Source organism: Alternaria dauci, chromosome 4, assembly GCF_042100115.1.
Source record: "Alternaria dauci strain A2016 chromosome 4, whole genome shotgun sequence".
NCBI classification, from domain to species: domain Eukaryota; kingdom Fungi; phylum Ascomycota; class Dothideomycetes; order Pleosporales; family Pleosporaceae; genus Alternaria; species Alternaria dauci.
This window is the reverse complement of record NC_091275.1, coordinates 1870160-1897048: the sequence shown is the minus strand read 5'-3', so window position 1 is coordinate 1897048 and position 26889 is coordinate 1870160. Positions and strand designations below refer to the sequence as shown.

The following is a 26889-nucleotide window of genomic DNA, read 5'->3' as shown; positions in this document are numbered from 1 at the left end:
CTTCAATAGATAGTAAAACCTGCTGTATCACTCTATACTGTGTCTGCTTTGAAAGTCATACTGGTGTCAATTGAAAGAGGAGCAGATACAAGTTGGAGCAAAGGAGAACAGGGAAATGCGATGAGAGTAAGCCGTTGCAGACACCCCGAGGCAGAGACTATGGGGTTTAGATTTAGGGTGTTCTCTGCCTGTTACCTACGCCATTGATAATTAAATGTGCACCAGCATCACTGCTCTCATCATATCATAATGTTCATACAACTGCTTCAACCAGCGTGTATCTTGAACCGCTGCTTCACCTGCTTCCTGCACATGGGGCACTTGGTCGCCCGCACAGGAATATGGCCATGCTTGATAGGAACAACTACATCGGCGCACCACTGGCACATGACCATGTGACCGCAAGGCAGCACGGCTATATCAGCAATCTGCTGATAGCACACCTGGCACGCGAGGACTTTAGTCATCTCTTCTTCCGACTTGGGTGCCGGCCGATCGGGCTGATTGTCCAGCGACAAGAGCGGAGGCGACGGCGGACGAGCAGCGCGCAGCAACTCACGTGCCTCTGCGAAGCGATTTTGAACGCTTAGAGTGCGCATTCGGTCCATTGCTGAATCAAAGTTTGGTACACCAGCCTCATCATCCATGGCCATGGAGTGCAAGTGAGAATCTAATTCAGAGATAGCCGCTGTGATGCTGGCGGTAAGCTCGGGATTTGCTAACAAGGGCTGTGTAAGGCCGTCGTTTTGCGCTCGGAGAGCTTCGTATGCTTCCAATGAAGCGTGGTTGTCCTCTTCAGGGCTTCGCCAGCGGGGTGCATAACTCCAGACTTGGCTCGCGGGTTCCAGACTCTCTGATAGTGTCTGTGACTCTCGCATCACTCCCCATAGCAACTGTTCCTCAATCTCTCGTCGATCTTGTGGTGACAGCCCGTCGAGCGGAGGCGCGGTATCAGTGCCGTCTGCTCTCCGTTGATCGGCCTGACGTTGGCGGTCGAAGGCTCGTGTGTACATTTGTGTAAGCGGCGACTCGTAGTCGTCCTGCTCTACGTCCTCGCGAGAGCCGAAAACGCGTGCGAAACGCTCTTGTCGGCGTTGTTGTTGTGCTTGTCGGCGTGTCATTGGCCGTGGGGGCTCCGGCGGATCTTCTTGTATGCGCGGTGTTGTCGAAGCTCGTGGTTCCGTTGGTGCCATGGGCTCTGTGCTGGAGGCATCCTCATCCACCTCCTGTAGCAGACTGTCTAGCGCATCTTCAAGACTCTGATGTGGCTGTTCTGGCCGCTCTTCCTCCGAGGATAGTCGTCTTCTCTGAAGCCTGTTCTCTGGTCTGCTGGCGTCGTTCTCTACTCCTGCCCTCAACTGATCTAGTGTACGCGGGAGAAAGCCGGGGCTGACCTCCCTGAACGGTTCTCCGATTACAGGCATATGCAGCTCGGTACCATCCGGCATTTTTGCGACGCGATATCCTTGGTGAAACTCCCACCATCGTTCTAGAAACTCGGTCTGGTCAGGTATCTCTGGTATGCGTGTCTGGGAGATGTCGAGGGGAGGGTCGGTAGCGGCAAGGCGGTTCGTCCAGAATTCTAATGGATAATTAGTTTAATATGTCGCGTATGGAAATGCTGTGGGGTAGCACTATACCTTTACAGAACCAGCAATAGCCTTGCCATCTTGTCCCTTGGTTTACAAAGCCCACTCCGTCAATGTAGACGCGATATGTTCGGGAATGCGATCTCTCGTCGGCACAAGCGCAGCAATTCGGCGTGGATGTCAATCGGCAGCTTGTGGCAAGCTTGTGCGGACAGTGTGTATCCAGACGTGGGCAGTCTGCAGTCAAAGTCCCCATGACGAGCGAGCCTGGTGTCCAGGGAGTTTGAAGCCGAGCTAGGACGAAGATGTGAGGTTCTAGGCAAAGATCGAGGGGCAAAGATTAAGAAAGGCTCAATACTGGAGACGTGGTGAAGGAGCAAACAACTGTGCCAAGTTCGGTGGTGGCGCGCATCTTCTCCACGTCTCGCGGTCGACCCTTGCAGGTGCATGATGCTGTGGTGGGGCTGAATGGGGCCAAGTAGATCTAGCGTGAAGCCCTCCCCGCGGCGAGACACTCCCGAGATCGCAATTGACTCCGACTGTCAGCTTTCGTCACCTTGTTCCTTGTGATGCTTGGTGATATAGTGTTTGTTGCTCGACAAGACGTTGTACTTACCAAGTGAATGCCGCCGCAGTCAGCCCAGGGCTCAGAGCTGTAAACGACTCACAGCTACAAAGATACAGATACTCTGTCCCCATTCTCTTTCTTCCAACCTTACAACACAATTGCCCACGTTTCAGCGAAACGAGGAGTCAGGCATCATGAAAGTAGACAAACACCACAAGAACCTGCAACCTGCAAAGGAACGCGAGAAGGCTCTGACCATCATCGAGTTCAACGGCAAGGTCCTGACTCCACCGGTACCAGTCTACCTGCCATGGAACCTCTCCGCAGACCAGTTCAAGAAGCTTCTTCCTGACAATTCCGAGGACAGAGAGCCAGCCTTTGGCTTTCCAGCCCTGAAAAATTGGCTGGTCAAGCTTCTCCGTACCCTTGATGCTCAAGAAGACGAAATGCATCCATTCCACTCAAATCCTTACCGGCTGAGAAAGCTGGATATAGAGGCCGCCGACTGGTTCAGGGAAGGGAAACTGGGCTTTATGAAACTCCAAAGCGAGTTCAGAAATGATAACCCGGACAAGGAAAAGAATTGGATGCCCGGGGCGGTGTTCCTACGAGGGGGTAGTGTGGCTGTCCTCGTGAGTCTAGTGTCAGTCGACACAATCCGAGTCAGCTAACTGATCTGAAGATCATTGTACAACCCGAAGATGCAGAAGGGGAAGACGAGAAGCAAGTCATATTGACCGTTCAGCCTCGGGTGGCAGCTTCATCATTGGCATTCACAGAAATACCTGCGGGAATGTTAGATGACGAGCAAGGTTCGTTCGCAGGAAAAGCCGCCAAGGAAATCAAAGAAGAAACGGGACTTGAGATCCAAGAAAGCGAGCTATTAGATATGACGAAGCTCGCGCTAGGAGGAGTATCACCCGACCGTCTTTCTGCAGCCGAATCACTGGAAAAGGCACTGTACCCCAGCCCTGGTGCTTGCGACGAGTTCATTACACTCTACCTCTGCCAGAAGCGTCTCCAGCGTGAGCACCTGGAACATCTCGCAGGTAAGGCAACGGGTCTTGTGAAAGAGGGAGAAAACATCAAACTCAAGTTGGTGCCACTAACTATGTTATGGCGGGAAGGTGCTCGGGATGCAAAAGCTCTCGCTGCGTTAAGCTTGTACGAGAACATGAAGAGAATTGGCATGTTGCCTGATATGCCTAGCAATCTAGACGAGAGATCGAGACACTGGCGTTCAGAGAGGTAAGAGTAAAAGAGAAGATGTAGCTGCAGCTCGTGACATAGAGAGATATTTAGCTTTGAAATCTATACTCTAATCGAACATCCAAATTTTCATCGCAGCGCCACTCCAAATAGTCCCGTTAATCACTGGATGTGCATTGGGGCTTGAAATCGTTGTTACCGTTGTCAAAAGATTATTCTACGATCGAGTTCGAGCCTCGTAGATAGCTTATCAAACTCAATACCAAATGTTCACACGACCTCTTTCCTTCGTTTTCGTGCTATGAAATGTCTTTTCAACTCTCAAGCTAAATCGAAGTATCTTCGCTTCGTACCCCCATAGATACAGGACTTAGATGACAGAGACGTCAGCGTTACACGTTTTGCGTCATGTCATAAGTCAAAAGTACACTCTCAACAGCTATTCCATCATCCGATGCTTCACCTTACGATGGGCAGAGACGTGTGTTAGGCAGGTGCCCATATCCGCAACGGCACCTGTATTCAACCACCCTCTTGGTTTCCCTCTCAATTCGTATACAACCGCTCGAATACTCCTCGCCAAAAGGGTGGAGATCCCGTTGGAAGAGAGTGGTAACAGATACTTGGCGTCAATAATATGGAGTTGGAGGCATTTCTCGGGAACCGCGATGGACGATTTCGACGTCCCCTGGACCCCTGTATTGGGTTTTTCGTATGTTTTCCGCAGCCGACGAAGATGACATCTGAAGATTTCATTAGGTCCATGAGAAAGGAAATATAGGATTCGCATGCAGCCGCAACTAGTCGGAGGTCATATTCTTACGTCGCCTTGTTGAAGTTTGTCGGACCAGTCTGGCCTATACTTCGTTTTCATGTGTTGCATGAGGTCGACCAGCGACGCGGAGAGAGCAGCAGAGCTCGGCCACCTCCAGGAAGAGAGTTCGAGAACCAGAAGCGCATTGGAGTACAACTGGATGAGATTACCGCCAAAGATTGCGGGCATGTTTTGGATGAGCACCGTGCCTGCTCGATACACCCAGTGTGGTGTGACGAATACGTGGATGCCGCCGAAGCTTACTACAGCTTCTCTGTTTGTGATAGTCAGCATCAAACCCCTCAGCACGTGTGAACTTCACATACAGCACATGCCATGCACTTCCCCAGCAAGGATTCAGCAACAGATGTGTAATGTGTAAGGTTATGCGTATGACAGGAAGCAATTCGTCTTTCTCATCGAAAAGCGGGAGTAGCTTTTTGACCTGCTCTTTCGCAACGTGGTCGCCCTTGCGAAAACGATTCTGCATACGATACAAGGAGCAAAGATACTCGGCAGGCTTTTCTTTGTCAAAGGACAAGTCTTCTTCCTGCAAGTCATGAGTCTTGTCTTGCAATTCATGCTTGACGAGTAGGCTTACCGGTTCCGGAAACAATGCTGGCCTGTCTAGTGTAGATGCAATCTGGTTCTCGAGACAGAATATAGTCATGTGCATGGCTCGGAGCATTTGGACATCGTCCGGATCAAGCTCCTGTTGTGTGCTTTTTGACTCGAGGTCGAATGCAAGACGTCCTGCAAGAGCTATCTGCTGGCCAATGTTACCCGCTATTGGGTCGAACGAGCTGTTGATGGCAAGTAGAAGAACAGCACGAATGGTGTCGATATTTGGCTCCATTGTTGCCAACTCGAGGTGCTCCATAGCATCTGCAAAGTATTGAGTCGCGAGAGAGCGGTATCTGATGGAGTTGGCCTGATGATATGCAAGCCTGCCTCTGGGGTTCAAGTCTTGATCCGGCGATTGCTTTTTGCGAGTGTTGGGTATGATGTAGCATGCTATAGAATATATCATATACAGCGAGAACATCTCAGTCGATGTTAGGTCGGTGGGTAGATTCGGTCCAAGATAGCGTAGGGAAGAGTCCAAGATAGGGTAAATCGGCTGGATGGTCTCAAGATACAGCTGCATCAGTTCGTACTGCTTCTCGGGCGAATGTTTGTTAGTATAGTGCCAATCGTCGAGTTCTTCGTCATCTTGCTCGCCGCGGACCTTGTGCGCAGTGTGCAGTCTGGGTGATTTGAGGAGGCATGATTCCACGCCGAGATATCGGTAGCTATTTCCAGCTTCGGCAAAGTAATGCTCGTATCGAGGAGTTTCGGAAGCGATGAACTCAGTCTTGACCTGCGTGCCGAACAGGCCATGATCCATAATGCTGCCCGAAGCTGCTGGTGAAGGATTTCCGCTTGACAGACTGCGCACACGATCTACTAGCTCGCTGATATAGCTGACGAGGTGTTTAGTCGGGGTGTAAGAACAAGGCGCGTCAGCTCACCTTCGTGGCAGCAGTTCATTGCGTCCATGGTCGTAAAACATGCATTCCACGCCGGCTTTTGTGCATTGCCTAATCGGTCAGCCAGACGCCCAGGGCGAGACAGATGAACGATGTACCTGCACTTCGGTAATAAGGTATCGCATCCGCGGCGACACTCTCGGCATCTCTTGCATGCGGGGAGACTCTGGGGAAGTATAAGTGCGCGATGCCAAATTGCGGAGACGGGCGGCGTTACCTGAATCAGAGCACCTAGATCAAGCGTGGGGGGGTTTGAGCTGCTGGTGGCGGCGGCGGCCATCGGAGCGGGTAGTTGCAACGACGTGACAGCTGCGGGTCAGAGTCTAGCAGCTGCTCGAGTCTATCCTACAGTTCATCGTGCGCCGTCGTCTTGTCAGGGACAATGGTCTGAGACGCAATGGAACGCCTGGGCTGGGGAGATGGCGAGTGAGGGACGATCTTATGTGCTAGGGCGACCCGATGCAGAAGCGATCACCCCGGCCGCCTGCATCCCGCATGCCCACCACCCTCACATGCCAGCATCCGCTTCTTCGTTCGAGGACACTGACCATCGCCAACCACCACTGCCAGCCCGTCCTTCGTCTGCGCCATGAAAGCTGCGCCGTCGTGGTATAGACGCCAGACGCTCGAGGTTTGCCATGCAGAACCGCACCAAAGTCCGTCGCCGCGTCCTGGCCTGTGCCCGCTGCCGGAAGCGTAAACTCTCGGTACACGCCTTCTCTACCCACGTCATACATCTACTGACTTCACAAAGTGCGATGGCAAGGTTCCTGCCTGCACGCGTTGTGTTGATGCCAGCGTCCAGTGTGTTGGCTTCGACTCTTCGACTCAGCAAGAAGCTCCGCGGTCTATTGCAGACTTCTTGGAAGCGCACATTGTTCGGCTAGAGGGCCAGACCAGCACTCCGTCGACGCTGCCATCGTTGGGACAGTCGAGTGCCACGCTGTCATCCCCAGCAGATTCCTATACACCCGACTCCAGACCGGGCCAGTGGCGTGCAGAAAAATGTGCCTTTGCCGACAGCCTCGTCAACCACGTCATGGAAGACATCACACCTTCATTCCTCGGTGTCTGCAAAGCCCGGCCGTTTTTGCAGTGCGTCATCAAAGGCACCAGGCTGCCTTCGAAAAAGGGACCCGTTCTCTCCAACGACCTGAACGAAAACCATCCCAGATCAATCTTAAATCCCCAGCAAACCAAAGGACTCTTTTATGATCTCATGCCTGACGAGGTCGGCGCCAACAAACTGCTCCAAAACTATCTAGATCGCGTAATCACACAATACCCCATATATCATCGCAACGATGTGACAACTGCCTTCAACTCCATCTATCATAAAAAAGCCGCAACTCCCAGCGAGGATTCTTTTCGAAATCGCTACATAGTCTGTATCATCATGGCTATCTCGCTAACCACAAGCGCACGGAACAACGTACAGAAGGCAAACGATCTCGCCTACCAGCTGGTTCGACATGCCATGCAATGGATTCCAGAAGTTGCGACCAACGATATTGCGGGACTACAGGCTATCTTGCTTCTGACTCAATACATCTTCTTGAATCCCAAGATGGCAGATCTGTGGCTCCTGACAGGCCTTATCAGCCAAGCAGTCATCGACCTTGGACTTCACCAAGAATTGCCAAATGACGCCAAAGTTTCAGCCTATCAGCGCGATATGCGACGACGTATATTTTGGTGCGCGTGGGAGATGGAAGTTGGAGTCTGCTGTATATTCTTGCGCCCTACAAGCCTCCCCGTTGGACGTATAGATGTCGCATTCCCTTTGGAGATTGATGATACCGCCATTACACAATCTAGTATGTCGCCTACTGGGCGTGTGTCGAAATTCACGCAGCGTATAATTTGTCGCTTCCGTCTGATTGAAGCCGAAATCATATCTGTTCTGTGGCATGGCGACCCGATATCTCATGAATACTCTTCTTTGGAGCATTGGATACAACACTGTATCGATAATATGGCAGACTGGCAACGGGATATCTATGCCGCTTCGGAAGCCAATCAGGATCGCAGCTTGAACGCGCGATGGACTGAAATGCGCTTGTACTCCGACATCGCATGCCCTTATGTCTTATCCTTGTTGCATCGGTCCTCTCAGCGAATACCAAATCCAAGCAGAGAGAAGATGATGATCGCCTTGGTCAATGCTGTCAAGGTTGCTGATGGCTATTTTCAGCAATCGGAAGCAGAGGCTGGAAAGATCAAATATGTCTTTCATCCGTGCCACCATGTTTTTGATTGCGCGCTTATATTCCTGCAGGGGTTGCAGCGTTGCAAGAAAGAAGTTGCACATAACTACTCGTGGCAGCAAGTAGAAGAGTGGATGCATGTCTTCTCCAAGTGCTTTTTGTCCATCTCTGAGCGATGGGCAGCTGCCAAACGGTGTTTTGAAGAATACGAACGACTGCTTCTCCCAGTCAAAAAAGAATACCTTGAGTTTCTGGAACAGAGAGCGACCTATCGGCCACCGACACTTCATCAGACCGTATCTGATACGAGCACTATGTTCGATTACGTTTTCACGGAAGGTGACGAAGCCCATCAACTCTGGACATTATTTAATCCGACCACCTCAAACACTGACCACCCAGATCCGCTTAGTGCACTTTCATACAACCTGGCGCCTTCGGACTGGAACGCGGAGTTTTCTTTGAACGATAATATGGACTTGATACCGGATTTGTAATTCTCTACGGCGTTTCTGGACAGGGTCTTTTCTCTAACCGACTTTTGAGTATTTCAGCTACATGACAGCAACATCTTGTAATAGTCGTCACCTCTTGGCATTGGATGAATGTGCGCGTTTTCGGTTGGTGGGAATGCTATACCCTTGGCGTTAAGACGAATCAATATCTTCTTCTCTATTGATCTCTTGCTCGAGCTGTTCATTCAAGCTTTCAGACAGCAGGTATCAAAGTTTGACAGTCCTGGACAGTTCCCGGATTCTGCAATTATACGTACGACCAAGTGCCACTGAAATCATTTTCGATATACGACTGACAATCCATGAGGTTACACTCGCCAAAACTTAGTGGCTTAGTCTCGTGTATCCAATACGTGGGTCTTCAGACACGGGAACTGCCCGTCCACTTTTACCAACGCGCCGGGTCTGCACCGAGGTCGCCAAGAGCGCTGAACTGCCAACACACTCATTCAGCCCCCACGTTGCAACGGAGAACCGCGGCCGACGTACCCGCCACATGGCTTGGTGCGTGACAAAGGCCCCCATAACACTATGCTCACTACGAAATCGCGCAACGTCCTTGGTCAGAAATTGAAAGTGATGGGCAAAAGCACCCGGATTGATCATAGACTTCCCAGCACCTAGTTACCAGGAGCTCTTTGCATAGTGCACGAGCTTCAGTACCCCTCTAACCATCCAAGGAGCAAGTAGTGCGTTTACTTCAAAGCTCTAGGTTGACGGTCTCCTGTACTTCCGTAGGCCTACCAAGTTTTACCACGGCTTTCTTGCTTTTCAAATCCATCACGATATTGAACAATGTGCCACTCCCAGTCTCCTCAGTCTCGACCCTACATATTGCACCTGGAGCATTCTGTTCGTCTTCGAACAACCGACTCACACTTTCCCAGCTCGGTTCCTGACCTAATGCTTCAGCATTCTCAGTCATTGTGCGAATCCGGTCCAATGAATCCTTGAGCCACACAGTATCGGTCTCGCCAGGATGCTCTAGAAGCAGATGGTTCGTGTGCACGATCCTTGAACTGGCATCCGGTAGTACGTGGGCAAAAGTGCTCTTTGTGAACTCCAGACCAAGAGACTTGTTTGCGTCACCTATCAGGATGTGGGCTGAAGATGCCATGCCGAAACTTTCCAGTTTGTGGACTGCCTCATCGACGCTTTCGCTTTCCAATGCCATCCTTAGGCCGAAGTGTGCAGGCATTCGGATAGAGTCGACGCCGTGGACTTTTATGGCATTGAACAGTGTACCGACGCCGCTGCTATTGAAGCCGATTTTTCCGATTATCCCTGCTTCTGTTACCTGGACTATAGTGGGCTTGTCCGCTTGCGTAATCTTGGTGATGATCAGGTTCTGTTGCTGCTCGGTCATCCACTGCGTGCGGTCAGCATACGATAATACTATGCTACATGTTTGAATGATGTGCTACTGACGTCCCAACTCTGCGCCAGCCATGCCCGATTTTGCGTATGCCAGGCGAGTGCAGTGCAGCCATCGCTGAACAAACCAAAGTTGATCTCAGTTCTGACATTAATCGCCACGATATCTAGTAGATCGTGTCCTGAGCCGTCGGCAATGCCTTGCATCTCTGCATGGAAATGAGGCCATAGCGCTTTCGCTCGCTGTTCAAACTTTGACGCGTGTTGAAGGACCTGCGGCCATCTTTGCTTGCAATTTTTGAGGAAGAGACATGCATAGAACTCTATACAGCGGGCTATCTGTAGCTTGGCCGCTTGACCATGTTGGTGGCCAATCTGTGTAACATGGTCAGCACAATCCCGCCCAGCGCTTTCTTGGTGTCGCGTTCATTCGCGGTGATGGGCAGCAATGACGTCACGCGTCGCACTTACTTCGTAAGGGGTTCCGCTGCACTCCACGAACAACATATCGTACTGACAGTTCGACAAATATCAGACGAACGCAAGAAAAAGTACTGGTCCAGGATTTCGTCCTCCTGAATCGAGTTGTTGGAGTCTATCTGTCGTTCCTTCCACGGCAGCGCTCTCGGCAGTCCCACGCATGCCCCGCTTTCGAGCGCGCAATTCCGTCCCGAACTATCGCAAAGCACTCCTTCGTCTCCAACTCGCTTCAAGGCCGCAAATGAGCATGTCTATTCAGGATGCACTGCATGAGCACAGATGCAATTGGTGGACCGCTTCAGGCTACTTCGTCCGGCATCGAAGCCCTGCTACTACCCACTTGTTTCGTATTTCAAAGTGTGTCGGTACATAGATAGTGAACCACTCACATGGTATTAAGACGACCCTGGACAGACATGACGCGACGTTGCAAGCACAACTGTGCCGCCGGCTGTGACGCTTGATGAGGCGGGGAGTTGGTGATAAGACGGAGCTGTAGCCTTACTGTTGAGTTCGTCTCTTTTCCACGTCAATTCCATAACCACACATTCTTTTCTGCGAAAAGGGTACCATTCAAGATCATGCCAAAACGCGTACTTTGTTCGTATGGTATCGATATTGACGCCGTAAGTGACAAGTATGCCCCCGATCTTTTTATTTTCGTCAAACGCTGATTTGTACATCGAAGGTGAGTGGATGGTACGCTGGCCCTGTGTAATGTATCGCAGCATCGTAAGCTAACAGAATGTTGAGGCTGAACACGAAGACTGGCGCTCCTGCCAATCCTACTGACATATCGCGTGGTGTATTCGGCGCGACAGTAGGCATTGATCGTCTGCTGAAACTCTTGGACAAATACAATATCAAAGCGACATGGTTTACACCAGCGCATTCTGCAGAATCATTCCCAAAACAAATCCGCAAGATCGCTGAGAAGGGACATGAGATTGGGCTGCATGGGTAAGAGTTCTGATGTACCAAACGCATATGGCATATAAGCTTACTTCGTACACCAACTACTCAGGTACACGCACGAGTTTGTGTCTTTGTTAGACGAAAAACAGCAGCGGGACGTTCTAGAAAAGAGCATTCAAGTCTTGACAGACATCGTAGGCAAAAGACCACGCGGTTGGACTGCACCAGCTTGGAGTACGAATAGAGAGACCATTAAGTTGCTCGAAGACTTCGGACTTGTACGAAAGCCTGCGCAGCATTTCTGATACAAGCGAAGGGCTGACAAATGCTGCAGGAGTACGATCATTCTTTCATGCACCACGACTCCCAGCCGTACTATGTTCCCGCCCCACATCACAGCACGTATACAGAGACCGATGTATCAAAGCCAGCTTCTCACTGGATGACACCCATGTCAACGTTGAAGCCATCTTCAGTAGTCGAGATACCTGCGAATTGGCACCTGGACGACTGGCCGCCCTTCCAATTATCACTCACACAGCCAAGTACTCATGGCTTTGTCGATACCGCTGTCATCGAACGCCTGTGGAAGGAGCAAATTCGAATTTCTGTACTGCGAATGTCCAGAAGATGGAAGTTTTGTTTTCCCGATCAGTATCCACCCGCAGGTCAGCGGCAAGCCACAAGTTATCTTACTGCACGAGAGGCTTATTGAGTGGATTAATGGGCACGAAGGAGTAGAGTGGGTTACTTTTGAAGTTATTGCCGACGAGTTCAAAAGCGGTAAGTTGAGCGGCGCGACTGTAGAGGGTGGGGCGGATATGTAATATTGTACCGAGATTGTCATGTGTGCGGGAGATGAATGATGTATATGTCTATCGAGCTGGCTAGGGTGGGATGAGACCTACATATACCCGGCATGATCCATGCCTGGCATCATATGGCCGAGATGGAGCCGAGATGTTACTTCATACGCAAGTGACTAAGAGTCACTGCTCGGTCGACATACTCCTTGGTATATCTTCCGATGCTAATGCTGGATAAAGTTACTACCCTCGCCTTGCATAGCCGCTGCGCGCCCCAGCATTGTTGAACCATACTCGCGGGTCCGGAGCAAGGCGCATTACACCGAGCGGCGGAAAGCGCACCCCTCAAGCGTGGGTTTAATGCTCAAGCGCCGGCTCAGTGAAGACAATATATCCAGGTTGTCATCTCCCCGCCCCCACGGCTCTGCGAAGACTTTCAGGCTCTGCTATCGCGTGCTTGTTGATACTCAAGACACCCCCCCCCCCCCACGGACTACAAAGACTTGTCATTTCCACGGCAATAGTAGTTCTGCGATGCACCATAACATTAATACAGCAAGGTACTGGACATGGACGCCTCCGACCTGAATCCATCCCCGCTCCCCTCCCAACGGCACAAGCGCGTTTGCGTTCTGGCTCGTGATGCCGCCTAAGATCCTGTTATGTTATGCCTCATATGGTAAATGCAAACAGCCGCGAGCCTAGGCACCTCTCAGCTCTGTAACGAGAATCATATGACACAACACACTGGATTGAACGATAAATGTCGACTATGATAAGGAAGCTGATGTATTGTTGTAACAGACGAGGCTAGTAGTGACAGCCATAGGCAACAGAGAACAAATCACATCAGCTAAATGTCTTTGAGTAGTAATCATTCGCTTGTTTAACTCCAATAACACCGTACACATCATGAGCATCGTACTCCTTCCATGTTCCAGACGGCTTAGTGACCACCGGTAGTAGGTAGCTGTTTGAGGATTAGCTTCACGTCTAGACACGTGTGGATGGGAACAACTTACACCAAGGTAGACCTTGAAGGAGTCGTAAATAAGCCATTGGAACGCAGTCAAAGTACCAATCATGAAGATACGGACAGGCAATCCGTTCCACAGACCACCGAATCCAATCTTGCCGTATATTCTGCCAATAGCTTGGCCAGCGCCCTCGCCAGCCTTCCGGTCGCTGTTGAGCTTCGAGACCATGACATCTAGCACATGTTAGCCACCATATATCATTCCCTGGTCTTCGCGAAACATTTCGAACATACCTGCAGGGTGCGAGACAACTGCACATCCAATACCAGCGATATATCCACCGAGGAAGCTCACACCAGTTTGCTGCAAACTTCCATACGATTCCTTTGGCTTACCCAAAAAGCCGTAAATCTGCTTGACAGTCTCTTCAAACGTGGCGAACTTGACCATGGTGTACGGGATTTGACGTGCCCACAGAGGATACAGGCCCTTGTACAGGCCACCAACGCCCTCCTCCTTGATCACCTTTGACCAACCTTCCCTTAGTGTGTTTGCGAATGGCGGCATGGTTGTCTGCATCCGGACCTTGATTGCTTCCATTGGGCATAGCGCAATGTCGGCGAGAAATTCGGCGGACGCGGAGGCAGCGAGATATACGACCGTTTGTGGGGCGCCGGGAGCAAGCTTCTCGCCATACAGGTACTTGAAGACTTCGTAGAAACCGTACTTGCCAGCACCTTGCATGGAGTAACCGATGAAAGTAGGTGTCCAACCGAAGAACACACCACGCAGTCCCTCTTTAGAATAGATCATTTTCCATGCTTGCGAATTGGATTTGTAGAGGTTGGAGTCGACTTGACGGCGACATTTTACCTGTGAGATGAGAGTCAGCACATATTTTCTCAGAAACATTATAGGTACCTCAGCAACTTCAAAGTATAATCAAACCTTCATTATAGACTCACCAGATCCAGAGGGGTAACCATGGTATGTGTTGGTCCGCACGCGATAATACCGCCCATTGTACATGCCGCAAAGTACGAGCCTGAAAAGAGCTCAATCTTCCTCTGCGGCTTCATCGCATCCAGTTTGTTCGCCATGGTGAATGTGAATTCAGTTGACCCGCTTCAATCGTTATACCAGTCTTGTCGAATGGTGTTGTTCTGGTGCTGGAATCTGGGATGAGGTTTGTCGCGTGCTACTTCGCAAGGATGCTACCTCAAATGAACCAAAGCTAGAAGACCTGGAGGAGGGGAATAGGGATCGTAGATTAGAAGAGGGAATATGGATTCAACAACAATCGCAACGCCGACTGGGTAGCCTTGTTTATCATGACGGCACGGCTCTGGAGTGCGGAAAGCTTGTCCGCAGCATCCGCGTTACCTCGCTATGACGTCGTTTCTGCGGGTGGGACGCGATGACCAGGCTGACGAAGCTTAGCCTGATGCTTATCGATATCGCATCCCCAATTTCATCCTCGACTATTGGGCAATTTCGCCCCGCTGTTACAGTTGCAAATATCATGGCAAAGGATCTAGGATAAAAATGGGTCGTCTCAGCGCGGTGCATGATTATGCTCGGAGAAAACTCGGCTGCTCAGCAATACTTTCCCATTATCCGCAGCACACTCGAAATAGAATGAGACGTACGTGAATATGTTTTCTATTGTGAGGATACTATGGTCGTGAAGTGTAATAGTCATGCCCGGTTCCCAGTATGAAGGGGTCATCCCATCTAAGTACTCCCAAGCACCTACGCTATGCCACCCAAGCATGAATAATAAAGTGAAGACGATCGCTAAAGACCAAAGTTCAAATGCGAATGCCGTGGTACACCAGATCCATCCGACATAGGGCATCCAATTCCTAACAATGACTCTGTGCAAAATCAACGCGCAAAAAGTTCAGATCCACTCAGTCTGCTCTTAGCAAAGCCATGGGCTTGTTGCTACCTCAAGAGTTCCTAGAGATCGTGATTTCTTCGTTACCGATGTATGTGACCTCCGAACAGCGGGCCGGAGAACGATCGATGGCGCCCTCCGTAGCACAAGGAGGAGATGACGACGAGTCGGACTTGAGTGAACCATCTACCGACGCAGCGTGTGTCAATGATCATACATCATTATCATATACTTCTTCTCCTTCTGACTCACTGCCAGAATTATCATAGAGACCAGCCGCTGATAGGCTATCATCCTGCGGCCAAGTTTCCAGTCTGGGCTCAATCTCCTCAGCCCATTGTTGCATGCATGTGGTGTCGTTGACAACATCTCTATACAGATCCAATTCGGGATCCCCACTCTGATTCAGGTCGTAGAGCTGCTGAACGAGAAACTGGCAAGTCTCGATGAGTGGGGATAGATGGTGTTTCTGCAGGCCTGAATCTTTCTCGTACACGATGCGCTTCATCATATCGGTCGTCGTCTCACGAAGTGTTTTCCATCTGAATAGCATCAGATCCACAGGCCATCCTTCGCAGGCCTTGTAAAGCTCGCAGACAAGCGTCTGTGCACCTTGGCGTACGTCCTCCAGCTTGTGTAAGAGTAAAGGAGGCGCCCAAATGCGGCTTTTTCCCATGACCCACATATGGAACAGGTAGCGGTGTTTCTGCTGAAAGATGGACTCATTTTTTGTTTGCAGGAGACCGCAAAAGAAATCGAGAGCGGCCGAACCGCCAGGTGCGCGATCCTCTTCCATCCGGCTGTTTGAGGCAACCGCCTTCGCAATTGTTGTAATGATCTTGTGGACATTGTCGACCACTGGACAGCCTTCGCAGTATGACAGTGAAGCTCTCATGTAAGCGTCGCAAAAGGGAGGGTCGAGCGAAATAATGCCTTCGACAAGGGTCTTGAAGAGGCTGGACTGAGCCTGCGGGTCTCGCCAACCAAGCATTGATTTGACCATGTCGCCGGGATGGAAGTAATCCATTTTCGACTCATCGAATATCTCCAGCGCCTTGTCTAGAACCGCTATGGCTTTTAGATCAGGGTCCCACCAATACAGCATATTTCGTTCTGGAAAGGTTAACGGAAACATCATAGTCTCTCGATCGAGGGAAGCTAGGCGATCGCTCCCTAAGGCAATGGCTGGTAGACGAGTATCCGTGCGTAAGAGCAAATTCGACAGGAATCCGATGAGCCTGTTATAGATTCCTGACTTCTTGCTGACGATTCTCCATAGGTCGGGATCATCGTCCTGGAACCGCTTGTACGAGTGCATACAAAGCAGTTTCAGACAGAAATCCAGGAAGCCGCAATCCAGTACGACAGCGATCTCCATGTGACCCAGCTCGAGTATCTGAGTTAGGGTGAGATAGAAGTCGTCCCAGCCCCGTATGGACATGTGGGTCTCGGTTGTGATGATGCGCAATCTGCTCATCAAACTTGAAAGTACCCCACCTGTAAATGAAGAAGAATCATTGTCCATGTCGTTCTCAGTATCCTCCAGGCCATATGAAATGGGGTCCTTTTCGCGCGATGCTTTAAGACAGTCGATGAGAAAGCTGCGTGTTTGAGCACGTACTTTGGCATGTGTGCAACGAAGCAGCATATTCAGTAAAATCCACTCATCGGCAGCAAGAACCTTAATGACAATGTTGCAGCAGTTTGAGCAGGGCAAGACAGAGCGTCTCAGCTGGAGCAAGGTTTCGGAAAAGATGCCGGAAGTCATGTGACGCCAGACAATGTTGCCGAGATGTGCAAGCATTATCTTCAAAGAGCGAGTTTCCTGCAAGGCGTTAGTAATGTGAGCCCGAGTGTATTAAGCGCGATATTTCGTACCTGCAGATGGCCTTCAGAGCAAGACCCGTGGTTAATAGTACGTGACATGGCATGGAGCTGTCGCACAAACTTTGTATGGTTTGGATCGAAGCGACAGTATTCTCGAATGAACACCTCGTTTTTAAGATCAACCTCATTCTCGAGGGCTGAAGGCATGGGGACTTTTAGAGTCTTCCCGTCTGGAGAAGATACCCAATTGCGCTGGTCGTTTTCTATGGCAGTCCGACGTTGATAGAAGAGCATGTATGCGGAGTACTGTTTCGGTGTGCGGTTGAAAGTATCTTCTGTCAAACCTCCAAACGCCCGATACGCAATGTCTGCTGGGTCGAAAGGTCCAACATTGCTATCATCAAACTCAACCCAGGTTGGTGCCGCATTTCCGGTCGGACAAGGTCGCTCACGAATGTAAGAGTAGTAATGACCATGCTCGCAGGTACCTGTATGTACAAGTACACCAACAAGGTCGAACATATCCGCTTCCCTTGTCTTGCTCGGGTCACTAAGATAGTCAACATGATATGCGCTGATATCGATAGATGGTGGGAACTCGAAGTGGTCGTAGACTTTTCTCCGGCTGAAGTCGGCCAGGTCAAACTCGAAGCGCTTCAGATGGAAGATAAGATTGTCAGGCACCTCCTTGAAGCAGGTTCTGAATAGTCAGCTTCACTCGATACCAAATCTGAATGCAACTTACCGCTTGACTGCGCCGACGTATCTACCTCCGCAGCTTTCACACTTGTACTTGTTGTCGCCCTCCATGACATCGCCTCTAACGAAAGCCTGGAGACTCTCTTGAAGTGTGGACTTGCCCTGAACATCGCATTGTACCGCGAAGAATGGCTCCATCCGCTCCGAGACATGTTCGCACTCTTTGGATTTGATCTGATTCAAGGTTTGTCCCCCGTAGAATGAGCGAAACTGCTGCTTGTGCTCGTCTTTGATGAGTTGGCGTTCCCACTGATCGAAGAGGGAATTATAAAACTCATCTGCATCCATCTGGACACTGATGTCTATAGGCATGAGCTCTGAGTTTTTGACACACGCTGCGAAGCTGCGTGGATCTGCGGACCTGCGAAAGGAATGCTGCATGTTTGTAAATAGCCTCTGCGTTTCAAGAAGAAGTTGTTGAGATCCACAACCATCTTGAAGCTCCAAGCCCAGGATAAACTTTCGGAAATTCAGATTCATAAAGAGCTGGGTGAGAAGGGAGTTTGCATAGCAAATGGCGCGTGGGTTGTACAGCCCCACATAGCCTGTGGCGGAGCGTATCTCCATGGAGCGGTCGACAGAGATAGCGGCCAGTGCTGGCTCGTATTCCTCGTTTTCTACATTCCCTGCGAGCTTGGTGAGGGTATTGTACGTGTTGCTATCGTCGACTAGGGCAAGCATGAGATCGTACATCTCATGCCTCGTTTGTGGTTCGAGTATCGGAACAGTAGCTAGGCCAGCCTCTGCAGAAGAGCGACTGGTTCAGGTCAGTATCTTGCCGTATCAAAAAAAGGTAGCATACTACGGCAGAATCGCTCGATGTCTGGATTGGGTCGGTTTGCGCAACGTACCTCTCTGTAAACACATACTTCCTGAAGATCTTCTCAATCACATCGCCTGCATTGAGAGGCCTCTTGAATGACTTCAGTGACAATATACAGCATAGGATGAGCTTGGTGAGACCAAAAACGACATGATCGATCTCATCTCGGCCTACAAACTCCTGATGCTTGTGGTTCAAGAGGAGATCGATCCACTTTGTCAAGTACAGTCGGAGTGAGGGTTCGTTACGTTCGTACTCGTGCTTTGCCCGAAAAACCCGCTCGGCAATGTCGAGTAGTTGATGAGATTGGGTAGGAAGGCCCACAGAATCTGGAAGGATTGCAGAAATGACCGCCCAGAATTGGGTGGCAATTTCGCTTTTGCCGAGTGGACATGTCGATGGAAGGTCGCCACCGCAGACGGAATCAATTTTTCGCGCAATGTGCTGCCGTAAAGACTCCCTGGGGTCTCTCAGAAGTAGGTCTTGGTGCAATCGCGGAACTTGGGGGTGTTCAACAAAAGCTTCCCACACAATGCGCGAGTGAAGTGATGCTTCTAAGATAGTGGCGTAGCAATCTTGAACTACGGTAGCATCTTCATTCGTTTCAAGTGCAATGGACAGAATCATGATAAGGCGGTTTCCGAGTTGTGTGCCATCAGAGAAATAGGTTGCTGAGGCGTCCGCGGAAGGGCGCTCTACTGTGCATAAGGCATTGGCCATGTTATGAGAGGCGAGAGTGTGGCACTTACCTCTAAGAAACTCTAGGAGGGCTGCTACGAGGACAGCAGCTAGTTGCAACTCTTGAAAACTTGAGATTGTATCGCTGATGAGCCGAGGATTGAGAAGGGCTTTGTTCAACTGACGTATAGCACTACTCAGAAATTTCTCATCTAGGGTTGACTTGTAGTTCGTTAGTACAATGATACTAAAGGAGATCGTTCGGTAGCTTTACGTTACGTATCTGTTCTCTCAATCTAGCCTGGAGGGCCATAGCCGCGTACCTTGCCTGATACAATTTTCCTGGGGGAAAGAGATCTTCTGATCGTGCTGTGCCTGCCATAACACTGTCCGCGAAGGTATGTCGAGCTGGGAAGAAACTCAAATAATCGAACACCTGGTGAGAATTAGCAAACCACAACGCCATCTCATGCAGATACATACCATTTGACTTAGGTTATCATCGGTGTCCATCAATGAGAACAGCTCGTCCAAATACTTACCCACTGTGAATTCGAAAACCGAAGATCCTGTACTCTGTCCGGACAAAGGGTGAGTGACTTCCGCATCAGGAGCCCTTTGTACGAGGAGCTGTCCCCCGAAGTCGATACGGCTCAGTTTCTCGTTCGACCTACTCGCGACGTTGAGCCGCTTGCCTTTCGCGAACAAGTTGACCTTGGTGCATTTCGACACATGACATAATCTGCGGTAGAGATCTTCCACAGTGTGATGTGCGCCCATCATCACGACCTGTCTATCATTACCATACTGGTATCTGATCGCGATCGCATCGCCGTAGGGTACATCCGTGTCGTCGACTTTGGAATCTGCTCTTCGGCTGCGGTTGAATTCTGGTTTCTGCCGTATCATCTCAAGTAGGAGCTTTTGAAATAAGATGATTCGGCGAAATCGGCCCTCATTCTCATGTACAGCCAAGTCAGATACAGCAACACCCATAGTTGTCGGGTCGCCACCATCTGAGGACTGACTGCGTATGACCTTGCAGGCGCAACGCATCTCCTGCATGCACTTCTCAACCAGGACAGTATGGGCAACTTCGACATCTGCTAGCATGACACCCTCAGCTTCGTTGATTTGTACGTAGCGACTCGCAAGAAGAAGAGCAGCACGGTCTTCAATAGTGCCTTCTGGTGACGATAGAACCATAGACCATAGAACATCGGCACCTGGAATCTGCAATGCAATCTTTTCCCCTTGGTCGGTCACCACAAGCTGCCGCGTCATAGGAAAGTTGTAATTGGCGACAAATTCGAACATGCCATTTGTGTACATGCTGGGGTCCATGTGTACCATGTGGGAAGAGACGAGTTGCCTACAGTAGTCGTTGTCTGGAGCAACTTTGAGCGTTTGGAATAGTTGCACCCATGCCCAGTCTCGGGCTGTGTTTGAAAGCGCACGTAGGCCAATGGTGTGTTCCCATAGCTGCTTGTACATCTCGACAGGTATGGCTGATCCAGCACGACAAATCATGAGTGCTAGAAGCTCTAACCGACAACGGAGAGCTAGCTGTTGGTGTGCAGATGGTTCATGATTCCTCTCGAGACCGACAAACGATGTTATCTCGCTCAAGATTTTACGAGTAACGTCTTGGTTCTCCTGAAAGAAGGATCCATCGCCACAGGGGATTGGTGAGGCTAATGAGAAGATGACCCTTGCACTTCCAGTTGCCTTGGCTGAGTTACTGCCGATATAATCCGCACAATCCCTGTAAATTGAATGCCGCTCCTCGACGGGGACGCTGTGTGCAAAAGATTTTAGGTGCTCTGCAACCTCGCAATACAGGTCCAGCATGTCCTTATCTGCCACCTTCTGAGACATTATGTCGCGGACAAGACGGATGCAAACATTCCATGGTCTAGCGGTATCTTCCCTAGTGGCGTAGTCTTCGGCCGAGGCCTTCTCAACGATCTTTTGGCCCAGATCTTGTAGAAATCGGAAGATCTCCATCGTATAGCTACCAATAGGCGTCTCATGAAGCTTAGTACAAAAGTACAAATGATCAGAGGGCCTCATCAAATGCATGATTGGCCTAAGCATGGTCATAGTTGCGGTAACCACTCGAGGGTCAGGATTTGTGACGACCGTGTTCCAGATGGCGTCCGCTTGGGAGTCCGTCCAACGCTGAGTCACGACGAGAAATCCAATAATATTACCGCTGCGGGCAATGAGCTGCGGATGCGAGTCCACGCTGACGAGGTAGTCGACCACTTTCCCATCGAGAAGAAAGTCCGCTAGGTACCGCATGACAGGATGCTTTCCTGTCGCGTTGGCCTCATTGTACTGTTTCCAGATTTCGATCAAGCTGACATCCATGACACTTATACTCATTACGCGCAAGTCCATTTTTCCTTTGGTGAGATATCTGCGCAGAATCTTGAACTTCCAGGCGTTGGCAACTAGTGCTGGAAAGTATTGAGGGTCATTGACATAGTCGTCATGGTTTGCGGTAGGACTGCTTTCGGAGGAGGACGAAGTTGTTGGCGAATCTACGCTTCGAAAATCTAAGAATCTGTCCACCAGATCTGACTCTATCCTCTTGTCCCATATGCATAGCTCAAACAGTAGAGAATGAAAGTGTTGAATCAAGTCTCGAGCGACGGTAGAGTCGGTGGTTCTGCTCAAATCGAAGAGATCGTCCATATACTTCTCCAAGAACTGTAGGACTCCGCGGCAGAACTCAGAGAAATCGCCATCGGTCGAAGATTTGGGACCCTGGGACATCGATGCACCCAACGAGCACAGTACAGGAGCGGCGAACGCTGCAATCTGGGCTTGCGTGTTCAAAGGTACGTGGCGGAAGGCGTCGTTGGCCAATCGTAGCAGGTTTTCAGCACCATTGGCGGCCAGGAAGTCCCTCTGGAGTAGCGAGACCATTCTGCGCATATCGGCGGAGTATTCTTTGCTAACCATGGAAAATACAGGCGCCTTGTCAGGGAGAAGGATGGTATGCCAGTTCCGCATATGCTTCTGGCTAAGGAGAGGCAAATTATACGTCTCATCATGCCGCGGCCGGGAGAGTAGGTAGATGTCGGCGAGCAGGAGGTAGGAGCATATCCTGATATATGCACTCAGAAAGCTGTAGAACATGTCGCCCGTGCGACGATCGTCTAGTTGGTGACCGAATGCAGCTCTGCGTGATAGCACTTTGTTCACCAGTGAAGAGAAATCGTCCCAGAACATGGCCTTGCTCGCATAAAAGCCATGTGACGTGGCGGAGGGTTCGGGTAGGTCGGCCAGCCATCGCGCAAGGCTAGGAAAGAAGTCGAAATCGACGTCGTTGTCGACTACTATTGTTAAAATTGCTGGCGTCGAGTGGGTGTGGGACATGACTTACCGCCTTGTATGTGCTGTGCCAGGTCGCGAACAACGGTAGAGTAGCCACCGTGCTGGGAGTAGGGAAATCGGCGAAAGTAGTCTTCTGCGTCCACCTCTACCGGAAAGGCAACAGCTTCAACGTCGTCGTTGTCGTCGATGATCATGATGGGCGGACTTGGACGCTCATCTTCGCTACTAGTTATGAGGATGGGCGACTGAGCCGGGGTGGGTGAGGCATCCTCGAGGAAGTCGTTAGCATTGCCGTGGTGCTCGTCTCCACCACGCACTGGGGACAAGGGCGGGTGTGAGCGAATGGTCATCTCTACCTGCGTCTCAGAGGAGTCTGGGGCAGTGTTGGCAGGGGTCTGGGGCTCGCTAGGCATGGCGCACAGGCTGTTGCTCCCGCGGTGCAGGCGGGGGCGTTTGCGGGTGTAGCTGGCGTCGGCGTCTTCCACGGGGTCGCGGCGTGGCGGCGGCGGCGAGGCAGAGGCGGTGGTTGCTGGCTCGTCTGCAGCGACAGACTGCACTATATCTATGTCTGGCGCGGGCATGACGGTAAAAAGCCGGTGTTTGTGTCTGCGAAGGGACTAGGCGTGGCCAGCAACTATCAGCACGCGTGCAGGCAGGTGAGGCCAGGCAGAGAGCAAGCAGTCCCACGTACAGGCAACAGCAGCTCCTTCCAGCCCTAGCGGCCAACAGCCTTGCACAGCGGCAGGGAAGGCGCGGCGAGGTTGGATTTCATCGACCTCGACGACGATAACGAGCCGGAATCGGGGGGGAAATGCAATGAAAGAGCAGCAGATTCAAGTTGGCAGGTAGAGCTTCAGATATTCGACGCGTAGCTAAGAAACCCCACTATCGTCATCCTAGTTCGTTCCCGCTGTGGAGTTAGCGCGCCGCTTACCGGTAGTGAGGACCGCCTAGGCCGCATCAGATCAAGATTAAGAAATCCTCCATCTAATGCAAGGCACGCCCGTCTACTCCACCTTACAAGTCTCACCTATCTGGACGGAGTACTGACAGGGTGTCGGGCGCACTTCGGCCAGCTTGAAAAGTACTTCTGCTCTTCCACGCTGCCAGATAGCTGTCGCGACAGCCAGCTGGAAAAGCTCTCCTGACAATGGCGCCTGCGAAACAGAGCGCGAAGCCCGTTTTCAAAACATCGTCTCCATTCACAGAGACAAAGTGGTGGGCGCACACACCCCATCTCCCAATGGACTCTGCTGACATTTGCAGGCCCGAGGTTTCACGCGAGGATGAACAAGTCATACTAGAACTGCTATGCAAGTAGGTACGCAAAGCGAAGCTTCATCCTCCTACCACTTCGTCTCGACTTTGCGCCCGACCTTCGATGCATATTCATGGCGAGGATTTCTCCTACCACTCGAGATCCTACCGTGCTCTCTTCTTTCCTGACCACTAACGACATCGTAGCCTCATCACACCACTAGGCGACCACCGCAGAACACACATCCATCCATCCAAAGGCAAGAAGAGAAAGCGCAACACGAAACAAGGTGGTGATGACCCTGCAACGGCCGAGGCTGTACCTACTGTTCCAGAGATTGGCAAGCATTTACTCATCGGCCTCAATAGCGTAACGCGGCATCTGGAGGCTTTAGCTGCCAAAAACGCTCCTTCTACCGCACCTGTTGTGGATCAAAAATCTACCAAGGACCCAGTACAGCTCAATATCCCTATGAAGGCCGAGAATGGCGCAGAAAAGAAAGAGACGCCGGAAGAGCATCCAGAAGAAGCCATCAAACCCCTAAGCATGGTCATACTAACCCACCCCAAACCCTCGTTGTCACCCGCACACGCCCATCTTCCAACACTGGTCCATTTGGCCACGCTATCTCCACCACTCGCTACACCAAAAAGCTCCACAGCAGTCACACGGCTCATTCCGGTCCAAACATCAGCGGAATCCCGACTCGCATCCAGCTTACACATTCCCCGTGTTGGTGCCCTGGCCATCTACGAAGGCGCCCCAGGAACTGCGACGCTGGAACAGTATGTCCGCGAACATATTGCATCGACAGAGTGCAAGTGGATTGACGAGGCCATGAGTGCAGAATGGAAGGGGCTCAACGTCACGAGTGAGAAACCTGGGACAAAGTAAACATGTTGTGAGATGAATCTCGGTGTCGGGTCTCTTATTGTAAATTTATGTCGATGTTCATGAAGCTTCAGCAAACGCCCCCAATGCATACTTTTCGAGTCCAGTGAACGTTCCAGCATAGAGCATCTGGATAAAGAAAAGAATATCAACTATAGAGTACCGCAATCATCCTAGGAAGTTCTGCACAGCGCCACCAACATTCTGGAGATCAAGAAGGAAAGTATCATGGCCGAACAAGCTCTTCTCTTCCCCAAGTTCAATGTGCGTAACGTTTTTGTTACCAGTACGCTTGAGCGTTGTTGCTATCTCCTTCTGCTGCCAGGCAGGGAACAGGATGTCACTAGCAACACCTAAGACAAGAGTCGGGGTGTTTGCAAGAGGCTTCAGTCCAGCCACGAGATCGGCTGGTGGTTCGTTTCCATCCGTCTGTGCTACAAAGTCGACATCAGCAGGCTGCTCTTTTTCCTCGTATGGCTGATCAGGCAAAGTCAAGCTGCACAAATCGCTGCTGGCGTCAGATGTGATGTCTTGGCCATCCAGGTAAGCTTGCATTTTGCCGCTGTTCGCCTTACGCAACTCGTTGATGCGATTACGGTGCTCTTGTCCCAGATCGAATAGGTCCATAGCTTTGGAGACGTAGAGCAAGCTGTTCGGATCGTACTCCAGACACCATTTCTCTCCTGCATGGTCGAGGTATGTTTCAATGAGGAAGTCGGGGCAAAGAGCTGGTGGTCGCGAAGGGTCCGCCCGGCGTCGGCCAAATCGTTGCTCCCACTCTGGGCCACTTCGATATGTGACTGTGGCAATTTCTCGTGCAAGCTTCATGCCGCTGTGTGGAGGGATGCCGTCATAGTAGAAGCCGCGATTCCAGTTCGGGTCCATCATGAGCACTGGAAATAAGTTAACAACTGCGCACGATCCATGCCCGCTGTATGCACTAACCTTGACGTTGGGTATGTCGCATGGCAATGCTGTATGGGTGACTGCGTGCACATCCACTGATGCTGACGAGACGACCCACGCGGTCCGGAAACAGCGTCCCAGCGGCTAGACTTTGCATACCACCCATACTCGATCCCACGCTCGCATACAGCTTCTGGATGCCCAGGTTGTCCAGCAGTCGGAACTGTGCGCGCACCATGTCCTCCATAGTAAGAATCGGGAATCGGGTCGCGTATCGCTCGCCATTGGCAGGGTCGATTGAAGATGGTCCAGTCGAGCCGTAGCATCCTCCGATTACGTTTGTGCAGACGACGAAGTATTTGTCTGTATCTAGAGGCTTTCCTGGCCCGATAAACCTCTCCCACCATCCCGGCTTTGTGTTCGTGTTTGTGCTGTGGGCATGGCTCGAAGCAGATAGCCCAGTATGGAGCAGAATGGCATTACTCTTGCTCGGGTTGAGGTGTCCCCATGTCTCATATGCAATGTTGAACTCTGGCAATATGCCGCCCCAATCAAGCAGTATGGGCTGTGTCGAATGGAAATTCAGGGTGTGTCCAGAGGTATATGAGGGTTCTGGTCCTGAAGATGCGCGCTTTCGTGAAAGAGAGACAGAGCGAGCCTCCTGGGCATCGAGGCATGGGAAGGAGAGTGCGGGGTTTGATGATTCAACTTCTCGAGCGGCGGCGGCGGTATGTTGAGCTTTTCGTGGCGTCTGCTGGTGCAGCTTCCTGGTGGCTTGGTTCGACTGCTGTCTTGCAAAAAGCAGCAAAGTCTGAGTAGATCTTTTGGCAAAGCATTGTGTGGTAATCGCAGATCGTGCTGTTTGCGTGCCTGCGAACAGGCTACGGGGAACGCTCATGGCTGTACCGGTTGCCCCAAGCACACGTGGATCGAGGGCAGAGGTATGCGAAAGTGGAGACGAGACGGAGAGACTCCATGATGACGCGATATTCACGACCACAAACGCCTGGGCCGTTGCCGGACCGTCGTGCGAAAACTCATGGGAACGCGACCATGTCGGATCCAATGACGTCGCGGAGAAATTGCGTGCTTCCCTCGCACGTTTCCCGTGCTGCCAGTCTGCTTCGGGTAAGCAAGCCGCCCGGTACCCAGGCACATCCAGGGCTGGTACCTGAGAATACAACGACACCGTGCTTAATATGACCTGATGAGGAAGTGTATATCGATCTTATAGTGCAATTTTGTTCTCGCACAGCCAAGTGCGCATCACAACCCTGAGACTGTGCCTCGAACCAACCACCTGATCCCCGTTCAAAGAGTGCTGGACCTCCTACACCACCCGCACTCTGTTGCGGCCTCGCCGACGAGGTGCCTATATTTGGGGTGTTCATCATTTTCTGCAGTGCTTTTGCCGCACAGGACTTGGAGAATACAAGAAATGTGCTAGCAGATCGTCCGAGATCCGCGAACAACATGTAGACTGATGATGTGTCATCATCTAGAGGCGCATACCATGCAT

At 51.1% G+C, this 26889-nt stretch overlaps 9 protein-coding genes across 9 annotated transcripts; 3 read left to right on the top strand and 6 right to left on the bottom strand.

Annotated features, from left to right (window-relative positions):
* Positions 1–266: 266 nt before the first annotated feature.
* On the bottom strand, positions 267–1845 carry ACET3X_005176 (uncharacterized protein; the record flags this gene model as incomplete). The annotated part of the gene is made up of 2 exons (XM_069451352.1): positions 267–1582; positions 1641–1845. 2 exons carry the CDS (start codon positions 1843–1845, stop codon positions 267–269), a joined length of 1521 nt encoding a protein of 506 aa, XP_069307220.1.
* A 506-nt stretch (positions 1846–2351) lies between these two features.
* Positions 2352–3409, top strand: ACET3X_005175 (uncharacterized protein; the record flags this gene model as incomplete). The annotated part of the gene is made up of 2 exons (XM_069451351.1): positions 2352–2789; positions 2840–3409. 2 exons carry the CDS (start codon positions 2352–2354, stop codon positions 3407–3409), a joined length of 1008 nt encoding a protein of 335 aa, XP_069307219.1.
* A 586-nt stretch (positions 3410–3995) lies between these two features.
* On the bottom strand, positions 3996–5989 carry ACET3X_005174 (uncharacterized protein; the record flags this gene model as incomplete). Its single annotated transcript, XM_069451350.1, has 7 exons — positions 3996–4109; positions 4190–4454; positions 4507–4730; positions 4782–5643; positions 5692–5760; positions 5808–5875; positions 5927–5989. 7 exons carry the CDS (start codon positions 5987–5989, stop codon positions 3996–3998), a joined length of 1665 nt encoding a protein of 554 aa, XP_069307218.1.
* Positions 5990–9131: 3142 nt separating this feature from the next.
* On the bottom strand, positions 9132–10312 carry ACET3X_005173 (uncharacterized protein; the record flags this gene model as incomplete). Its single annotated transcript, XM_069451348.1, has 3 exons — positions 9132–9800; positions 9860–10180; positions 10277–10312. 3 exons carry the CDS (start codon positions 10310–10312, stop codon positions 9132–9134), a joined length of 1026 nt encoding a protein of 341 aa, XP_069307217.1.
* Positions 10313–10316: 4 nt separating this feature from the next.
* On the top strand, positions 10317–12045 carry ACET3X_005172 (uncharacterized protein). Its single transcript, XM_069451347.1, has 4 exons — positions 10317–10922; positions 11039–11245; positions 11310–11478; positions 11535–12045. Exons 1-4 carry the CDS (start codon positions 10867–10869, stop codon positions 11913–11915), a joined length of 813 nt encoding a protein of 270 aa, XP_069307216.1. The 5' UTR covers positions 10317–10866; the 3' UTR covers positions 11916–12045.
* Positions 12046–12952: 907 nt separating this feature from the next.
* ACET3X_005171 (uncharacterized protein) lies at positions 12953–14083 on the bottom strand (the record flags this gene model as incomplete). Its single annotated transcript, XM_069451346.1, has 4 exons — positions 12953–12976; positions 13029–13216; positions 13277–13856; positions 13949–14083. 4 exons carry the CDS (start codon positions 14081–14083, stop codon positions 12953–12955), a joined length of 927 nt encoding a protein of 308 aa, XP_069307215.1.
* Positions 14084–15094: 1011 nt separating this feature from the next.
* ACET3X_005170 (uncharacterized protein) lies at positions 15095–22896 on the bottom strand (the record flags this gene model as incomplete). The annotated part of the gene is made up of 8 exons (XM_069451345.1): positions 15095–16708; positions 16762–17410; positions 17456–18226; positions 18321–18987; positions 19042–19192; positions 19245–19406; positions 19454–22314; positions 22365–22896. The coding sequence occupies 8 exons, from the start codon at positions 22894–22896 to the stop codon at positions 15095–15097; spliced, it is 7407 nt and encodes a 2468-aa protein (XP_069307214.1).
* Positions 22897–23465: 569 nt separating this feature from the next.
* On the top strand, positions 23466–24467 carry ACET3X_005169 (uncharacterized protein; the record flags this gene model as incomplete). The annotated part of the gene is made up of 3 exons (XM_069451344.1): positions 23466–23533; positions 23582–23632; positions 23780–24467. The coding sequence occupies 3 exons, from the start codon at positions 23466–23468 to the stop codon at positions 24465–24467; spliced, it is 807 nt and encodes a 268-aa protein (XP_069307213.1).
* A 165-nt stretch (positions 24468–24632) lies between these two features.
* Positions 24633–26268, bottom strand: ACET3X_005168 (uncharacterized protein; the record flags this gene model as incomplete). Its single annotated transcript, XM_069451343.1, has 2 exons — positions 24633–25357; positions 25410–26268. 2 exons carry the CDS (start codon positions 26266–26268, stop codon positions 24633–24635), a joined length of 1584 nt encoding a protein of 527 aa, XP_069307212.1.
* Between the last annotated feature and the right edge of the window lie 621 nt (positions 26269–26889).